Below are 9,408 nucleotides of genomic sequence, written 5' to 3'. Positions count from 1 at the left end.
ATGAATATCATTATAATTAATGAAAATTGCTCGACTATTTCCGTAAAGCTTCGGATTATTGTGATCGGAATTAAACGCCCCCTAAATGAACAATTGGTATTTAGACTTTCTGAAAAATAAAGTAAGGATGTTATGTTGACTCTAGGACAGGGACGAATTTAGGGCAGTCGACGATCGATAATCAATTTCTACACCCGATAATTTAATCCACGTAAACAAAATGCTATTTTTAGCGATGTCGATTACCGAAGACTTCAGAGCGTATTACACAAATAAATCTGACTGTCGAGTAGTGGAATATATATACATGTCGGACTGTTTTGGCGAGAGGATTTTCACTATATTATTTACATCGGTGTTAAACAACAGATTTATCATGAACAAAATACCTCAAAATAAGTAAGGATTACAAACCCTAAGTGGAAATTCTAAATTTATAATTATTTGATTTTATTCAGGTATCGTGGTATAACGGGGGTGCTACATGGGTTTTGTTTTTTTCATTTTACGCCTATTCCCAACAGTATTTCAGTCATATAGGCGGGTAGCTTCCTAAACATCGTTCTTGGAGAGTTACACCAGTACTAGACTACCTTCCTCCGCGCTAAACTTTCAAAGCATCTCCCGGGGATCGAACCCACGCCACAGAGGTAACTGGATTAGAAGTCATCGACTCTAACCCCTCGACCGTGCAGAGGTAACGCGCTCGTTTAGGGTGTGAGAGGTATGGGGTTCAAATCCTAGTCGAGTTTTTTTTTAAGTGTCTTTTTTAAGGAAGAAGTCACGATATGCAAGGATCAAGTGTCGATGACATAAAAAATGAACATAAATGATTCTATCATTGCAAACTTCCGTATGTATAAAACTCAAACTGTTAAAGTAAAAAATCTAAACGCAGCCGCTTCATCTCGGTGCCCTGCAAGATAAGTCATTGTATATCAAAAAAAAACTTATACAGGAAAATACATACAGATATACAGTACGATTTAATTGCAAAGATCATAAAATACCACAGAGCTTGCAACCCTTTGATTTAATTTTTTATGTTGGTGTAAGTAACTCAATATCACAAAGAAAGTTAACTACATATTTTATTACAATTAAATTTATTTACATAATTACGAAGCATACATAAACATTTGCTGAAACATTTCACAAAATACTGACTATCTATTAGAAAAATATGACAATATTTTACACAATATAAACTTCAGTTGTCTATTTTGAAAACTATATATATTATTTTATAATTTTAGCAAATTCAATTTTAGGTTCAAACATTCTTATAGATGATAACGATTATACATAAATAGTAGATACTTTATATTTTGTCATCACACTTTTAAAAAAAAATATTTGACTAAAATTGACTTTAAGGTGTCTTTTGGAAAAAAAGTTCCTATTTGTTTTCATAACCATTAATTAGTTAATGATATTATTCACGAATTAAATATGCGCACTTCAAAAAAAAGTTCTATATGAAGAATATACAATTCATTACTTTTGACTGGCTTTATTTCAACATGTGAATTGTATTGTCAGTTGCTTCTAAATGACGTTATGTTTGTCCTTTAGAGATAATTTGTTTACGTGGTAATAACCAAATTAAGTTTATTTTGTAATCTTGGCAAGGTAGTTCGTATTTATTGCTTACGCTTTAGTCGACAGTGTGTATACATGTATATTATTTGAATTCATTCCTACAATAAGTCTTGATCTTTGACTGTCAAATGCGAGGGAATAGGGGTTGTTCAATTCATCTGATGTTCCAAGCAACACTCCTTTTTTATTTCCGTTCTTGTCAACTTGTATAATGTTATGCGATCTTTGACCACTCACAAATAGCACACATCCTGACGCAACGCAAATACCACTGGCTTCTGACAACACTAGGTTTTGAAGAAACCAATTTATTTTACCTTGTGGGTTGACAGATATTAGTCCTTTGCTGTAATCCGTGACAACAATCTCATAACTTGAGTCTGTAACAATCACCTGTTTCAAATTTGCAAATAGCTGTTCTCCATTAGGGCCAGTGTTCAACACTCTTAAGAGGCTACCTCGTTTGTTATATACATTTATATTTGATCCACAGCATGCAAACAATTCGTCACTCCTTTTATTAAAGTAAATTCCATAGCAGCTTTTATCTACTTGAATAGTGGAAGTCAAACGTATACTATCTTTAACTGAAATAAATTGTATCTGACCAGTATTACATATACTAACGCCAACTTCATTACTGCTTACATCACAAATCCCAATTGGTTGTCCATTAACCGCTAGTGTATCTTTTACCTCATAGTTACTGTTTAATTGTTTTAACTTTTGATTGTGATAATCTAGTATTACAATCGAACCATCCAGTAATGGACAAATTCCAGTAATAGCATGTGTAGACGTATCAGTGATTTGTTTGACATTAAATTTCCCATACGGCTTGGCTTCATATTCTTGCACATCTTCTTTAGCACTCGGGGTTTCAAAAGACTTCGTTCTAGAAACCGTACTTCTGTGACTTTCGTCAAAGCTATCCGAATCAGTGCTGTCTTTAACATTAAATTTCCCATACGAATTGGCTTCATATTCTTGCACATCTTCTTTATTAACCGAGGTTCCAAAAGACTTCGTTCTAGATACCGTACTTCTGAGGCTCTCGTTAAAGGTATAAGACATGCGTTTAGTTGTCCAACCTGAAGACAGATCGCTCAAAACAGACTTACCATCATTGACAGTTGTTTTACTAGCTTTCATATTTACAAATAATTGAGCCTCGTTGGGAATTGAAAGTTTTTGTAGACTTGTTTCTATGGTAGGTATTAATATGTCTAGTGACTCGATATCTGTAGTGATGGCTGTCTTTTCAGCTTCAAATTCTGTTCGAATCTCTTGTCTCGTTGTATCAGCCATTTTCTTTACCTGTTCAATAAGGTCATCCTGATATTCAGCGACCGCATTGAGTAATTTATCTTTCTCTTCATCGAGTTTGGTTATGTTCGCTGTCCTGATTTTCAGCTCTTGTTTCATGTCAATGAGGATAGCTGCAACGGAATCTTTTACATCTTTGTATTCTTTACAGGTAATGACACCTTTTGCTATGTCAGGTACATAATCAATGTTGACACAAGTCCTGAAGATATATTAAACGAGCAAAAAATGAGGGCGAATCTTTTAAATAAATGAACTTATGTGATGATTTAACTTGTAAATTGCAAATAATGAGTAAGTAACGGTACTGTGTCCGACAATAAACATTTTATTAAAGCAAACTCCGGTACCATTTATGCCAGCACTATTAAGTGTTGAGAATCGAGTACCGATCAAGCCGGTGCTAGGGGCGTGAGGGATGTTACACGTATTCATTATCCATCATGTACAGACTCAATCAAACCGAGTCTGCAATTCTCTTGTTATTTTGTTGTGATTAATGCTTCCGAAGGATCACTTTTGTTTCCAGATTTTTAATGTGTTTATTTAAAATAAATCAGAACGTTTTTGTTGGTTTATATTTTCAAAACGTGTCAAAACAATTTATACATTAAAGCACGGCGGCTTAATGTGTGCGCGTAGCCTGCTTGTAAAACATGATTTATTCATATATCTGTATCACAATTACAAGGTCCTATTAAATAATTATGTACATTAAATAAGTAATCATAATACTAAATAACCTGCATTTCGCTGGTTGTAATGATGTTATACATTCCAAAAAAAGTCTTATTCAATTTTGATACTTAGATCTTATCTTATAAAGACATTGTGCGAGACAGGAAATGAAAATAACAATACCAATGTTTAAGAGCTACACAAACCCCACAGCAGACTTCATCGTGATCTTTACAAAACATGTCCATCAATTTTCCATGATGTATACTACATCGTCCCGTCGGCAGCTCTTTCCTCACTTGTTTAACCTCATCTTCCTCACTTTGTGTCGCATCTACAATATCGTGCGACTGCAATGAAGGTATTTTCTTATGAAATCTCACACAGTTTTCGCAAAAATTTAATCCGCACTCTACACAAAACTTCTTAGCCTGAGTTGTCTTATTATCGTCACTGCAAGATGAACAACTTATGTCAAACATCTCCTCAGAATCCTTTGAAACGTTTGTTAAATCTTTATTAGTCGCCATATTGTGGGTGTGTAAGTGTCTAAAGTCTAAAAACACTTTTAGACCCTTTATCGTTAATTTTCGAAACAAATGTTGTACTATGCAGATAACCGGGTATTAAACGTAAATGGTTATTCATTGTTATATCTGTTTTTATTAAGTATCATTTAAATCTTTTGTTTTATTTTGAAAATCCAATAATATGGCAATGATATCAAGATTTCAGGTGCTAGTGGTTTATCTCTATTTATTAATGTTTATTTGATTTAAAGACGTATATATATATATAATATTATTTGCTAAAAATTTAAAGGGGCTATCAATACTGACAATAAAATTTAATGACGTTACACCTACGATACAATGCTGTATACGTATAATTGTCAACCTTAACAATTTAACATTAACGCAATATTATGTACCTTTATTGTAACATACTGCTGAACATTCCACCCTGATTATTCAATGTTTTCAATTGTCAATGGTTTTGATTTTTGTAGTGAGTCAAACAACTCGCGATTTTTTTTTAGCTAAATAATTCGAAATTCTCACAAGAAATTTGTATTTCTTTCGGCACTACTTTAATTAAAAATGCATATCTAAGAGCACGTTGTTCACATGCACGATATGATAAATACAATATGAATTTGTCATACAAGTAGACCTCCGCAATTAGACGAGTATCTGCCAAAAAGCCCGTGCTTAAACATTATTTCCCCGACTTTTCCTTTCCTCCAACAAAAAATGTATGAAATATACATGCGTTAAAATATAACACTTAAGGTCTGAAATTATTTGTTTATATTGTAAAAATTTCACATTTGCTCATACCACTTTGACACACATTAGTCAGTTAAAAAATTTCGGACAAAAGTGTAAGATTCCGTGTAAAAAAATGTAAAAAAAAATGGAATTAAACGGATGTCAGAAGCCGCGAAAAGAAAAGTTATTCAGAGAAGAATCCGTCACGACACCAGAACACGCAAACAAAAATTAACCCAAGTTTCTTCCTACCCTGACATAGCAAATACACTGCCACGTGGGGAACCAGGCCCTATGTTCACAAATGTTCAGGATCAAAATCTATGTTTATATTAATTTATGTTTATATTTATTTTACCTTTGATTATTCGCATAAATTTGTTTTTCAATATCATCAAGTGGACTTGACATGACATAAGTGCAGGACTTCAGAATTTTACATAACATTTATGTAATATAGATCCGTGCGTTGTCAGACAAAATCGTTAGTACTTTACAGATACGGTGTTTGAAAGTTGTTGCAAATATTAATCTGACCTTAAAGTTGATCATTATTTTCAAATTTGATCTAGCTATTTTGTATTTTTATACAACAATTATCTTTTTTTTTTAAAATCAGCATTTTTTTCACATTTTATACATGTACCATATTATCTTAGCCTAGTATTATCAATGTATGTTTAAATCAACAGTAATGAAAATAAAACAACATTATTTGTGAACGTCTACTCTGCCTATCTTATAGTTAATAATATGACACTGTCTGGACATCAGAATTTCAGTTTAAAATGTTTTAAATCATTGCACCAGTAAAGATTTTCGTATTTAAATGTTGAAATGTGCTTAAGCCGGTACTAGGGGCGTGGAGTTGGGGTGGACAGTAGCTTGCAAATACAATTGCCTCATCAAACCAAGCACGCAACACTTTTTCAATTTTGTCGTTTTTGATCAGTTTAATACTAGTATATAATTAATCAGCCAATTATTACTAAATGTGTAAGCAGTACGCCTATTATATTCATATTACTATTTATTAATGAAAATAAGAATATTTCAGATAGTAAAACAACTTTCAACTATTCAAACTAAGTTAAATTAAACTAGAAACACGTTGTTGTTGTTGTTGATGATGATGATGATGATGATGATGATGATATATATATATACACACCAATATATATATATAATTATGGTCATTTAATGCACAAATCTGAGAAAATTCAGTTATTTAACCTTCAAAGTCAAGGTCATTAAAGAGCCCAAGCAAATTTGGGTTTGATAAACAACAAGGTCTGGTCCTTAAGAATGTTCTGTTATAATATGAAGTTGATCCCTTCAATAATAGCAAAGTTACAGTCAGTTACCGCCAAAACAATGAAAATTTCAATAATTTGACCTTCAAAGACAATGTCATTAATGAGTGAAGGTCAAGGTCTTTCGGTATATTTTTAACAGTTATCTTTGAAGATAATTATGTTCAAGTTTCAAGACAATCTATTCAAAAATAACAAAGTTACAGCCAATAATAGCCAAAAAAAATGAATATTTCAATAATTTGACCTTCAAAGTCAAGGTCATTTATGAGTGAAGGTCAAGGTCTGTCTAGTTATTTTTAAGGGATATCCCTGAAGATAATTATGTTCAAGTTTGAAGACAATCCATTCAAAAATAACAAAGTTACAGCCAATAATAGCCAAAAAAAATGAAAATTTCAATAATTTGACCTTCAAAGTCAAGGTCATTTATGAGTGAAGGTCAAGGTCTGTCTAGTTATTTTTAAGGGATATCCCTGAAGATAATTATGTTCAAGTTTGAAGACAATCCATTCAAAAATAACAAAGTTACAGCCAATAATAGCCAAAAAAAATGAAAATTTCAATAATTTGACCTTCAAAGTCAAGGTCATTTATGAGTGAAGGTCAAGGTCTGGCTGGTTATTTTTAAGGGATATCCTTGAAGATTATTATGTTTAAGTTTGAAGACAAGCCATTCAAAAATAACAAAGTTACAGCCAATAAGAGTAAGTACAAGCAAAATTTGGACTTTTAACTTTGAAGGTCAAGGTCATTTATGGATGAAGGTCAAGGTTAGTCTACTGAAAGGTCTTGTCCAAAAGGTTGTTGTGGCCAAGTATGAAGACAATACACCAAGAAATAAAAAAGTTATGATCCAGGTACAAGTTCGCGGACGGCAACGGCAACGCCGCCGCGACTATAGCAATACCTATACTTTTTTCTTTAAAAAAGGTCGAGCTAAAAACGATTTTACGCGTATCTTCTCTGAATAAAAACATTCCAATTTTGATAGTTAAAAAGTTCTTCAAATTTTAAATGAGTATTGTATGTTTATGTCCGCTTCCGAAAAAGAGAGGGCATATTGCTTAGCTGTTGTCTGTCTGTATGTCTGTCAGTTGGTCCACCAACAGTTTCCGTCAAATTTCTTCGCAGAGGTTGTATATTTGGTATGCAGATTTATCAAAAGTATATCTACGTCAAGTTCTGATTTTGGTACGATCGAGCTATTTTTGACGGATTTTTCCCCCTTGGACTTAGAAAATTTTAGTCAATGCACATTACTTATTACTTAAGTGTACTGTAGTGTATTTGTATATGACTGTTTAATGATATTAATTCAAACTATGAGTTTTTTAGTTTGTCTTTTAAAGCAACACGCTCCTAGGTTTATACAAATTTTCATGAAAATTTTGAAATTGCTTTAGAAAGTTACATATTGTCAAGTGAACAAAGAAAATAATTTTAACGTTGGATAGCGCACTTACAATCCACGTGAATCAGAAAAAAGAGATAAAAACATGCAAAAATAGCCCTTATTGCGTAAGTAACACAGAAGAAATTTGGTGAAAAAATATTTCAAAATCGGTCACAAATCGCCAATGTCATGAAAACTAGAACTTTAGACTTAAATCTTTTTATTGTTCTTATAAATCTAAGTACAGTCTCTCAATTTTGATTTTCTTGACATATTTTTATTCATTTGGAGGCATGCAGCTTTAAAGCTTCTCTCCCATAAAACGGGTCTAAAAACCATCAACATGTTTGTTAACAGTTATAACATATGCATAGAAGTAGAATTTGTAGCTGGGACCTAACGGTTGTTATGTTTCACTTGACAAAGATATAAACAACCCTTTTATCACATTCATGGACATGTTTCGAGTATAACAGCTTGATGCAGGTAGACTTTACTATATAACTGTCAGCTTAATACTGGATTACCGATAATTGGTTTTCTTTTTTTTCTCTCTCTCTCTCTTTAAGGACATAAATTTCTAATAGATGATTTTTTGTGCAGCAATTGAATGCAAGATAACAAAACACGAACCGCACAAATGTTCTACACTCAATTTGCGAGTCTACTTGCAACCAGTTAACGGGTGTGTGTATAATTTAAGTCAATATACGCTGAAAAAAACTACAACATCATAAACATAGCATTTACTTTCATGTTTTTCCCTTGACAAGAAATGCACTAATAATCTTGTTCAATATAATGCACGAGTCTGGCGAAAGTTTATCTTTTGATGACATTTTATTTAAAAATAGCCCAAACTACAATATGTGAGATAGTAGCTTTAAAGTATCTGAAAACTTAAACAATTGGTAGTATTCATCCGATTCGATAATCAATAGTAATTAAAGTCTAATTGTTCAGCAATAAATCGATGTTTTATTCACGTCTCTGACAAAGCATGTTTCAATGACGATAATAACTCAACATGAAAAATAAAGCTTACTACACCTTTACTACGTTTGAATCCATTTATATAATAACGGAACATACATAAACCTTTTCTTTCTAAAAGTCTACATCTGATTCATATTCTGGAGTTAATGACTATCTATTAGAAAAATATGACAATATTTTACACAATAAAAACTTCTGGTGTCTACTATGAAAACTACATAATTGTTTCTTTTGTAATATTAGCAAATTCAGTGAATAGTTTTAAGTGATATCAAACTTAATCTGGTAGTAACAATTAGATATAAACAATAAGAGCTTTGTATTGTCATCGCACATTTTCTTTGTAATAATAATTGGCTAAAGTCATTGAATTTTAGGTATTTGCAAAAAGAATTTCCGTTTTGTTTTCATCACCATAAGTGATAAATTGAATTATATTATTGAAGAATTAAATACGCGGTCTTCTAAAGAAAATGTAGTATAAAAATAGTATACAGTTTATCACTTTTGACTGGCTTTATTGAAACATGTTAATTGTATTGTCATTTGCTTCTTAATGAAGTTATGTTTGTCCTTTTCAAGTTAAAATTTCCTCGTTGTAATAACTAAGTTAAGTTCATCTTTTTATCTTGGCAAGATAGTTCGTATTTATTGCTTAGGTTTTAGCCGACAGTGTGTATACATGTATATCATTTGAAGTCATTCCTACAATTAGTCTTGATCTTTTGACTGTCAAATGCGATGGAGTAGGGTTGTACAATCCATCTGATGTTTCCTAGCAACACTCCTTTTTATTTCCATTCTTGTCAACTTGGTATGATGTTTA

The 9,408-nt window shown here is 32.0% G+C and overlaps 1 protein-coding gene across 1 annotated transcript; it reads right to left on the bottom strand.

The window, feature by feature from the left end:
* Window positions 1-1,099: 1,099 nt before the first annotated feature.
* On the bottom strand, window positions 1,100-4,159 carry LOC132741208 (uncharacterized). The gene is made up of 2 exons (XM_060729329.1): window positions 3,790-4,159; window positions 1,100-3,130 (listed from the first exon to the last, which is right to left on the bottom strand). Exons 1-2 carry the CDS (start codon window positions 4,134-4,136, stop codon window positions 1,651-1,653), a joined length of 1,827 nt encoding a protein of 608 aa, XP_060585312.1. The 5' UTR covers window positions 4,137-4,159; the 3' UTR covers window positions 1,100-1,650.
* Between the last annotated feature and the right edge of the window lie 5,249 nt (window positions 4,160-9,408).

The sequence above is a fragment of the Ruditapes philippinarum genome, unplaced genomic scaffold (assembly GCF_026571515.1).
Source record: "Ruditapes philippinarum isolate M1 unplaced genomic scaffold, ASM2657151v2 ctg19087_1_1_1_1, whole genome shotgun sequence".
Classification (NCBI taxonomy): Eukaryota; Metazoa; Mollusca; class Bivalvia; order Venerida; family Veneridae; genus Ruditapes; species Ruditapes philippinarum.
This window is presented reverse-complemented; position numbering and strand designations above follow the sequence as displayed.

What these genes read in the sequence shown, in the direction of transcription:
- LOC132741208 (XM_060729329.1), bottom strand. Translation starts at nt 4,136, where the DNA reads ATGGCGACTAATAAAGATTTAACAAACGTTTCAAAGGATTCTGAGGAG. An exon ending in TGTGTAGCTCTTAAACATTG is followed by an intron (nt 3,131 to 3,789) that starts GTATTGTTATTT and finishes ATATATCTTCAG; the next exon opens with GACTTGTGTCAACATTGATT.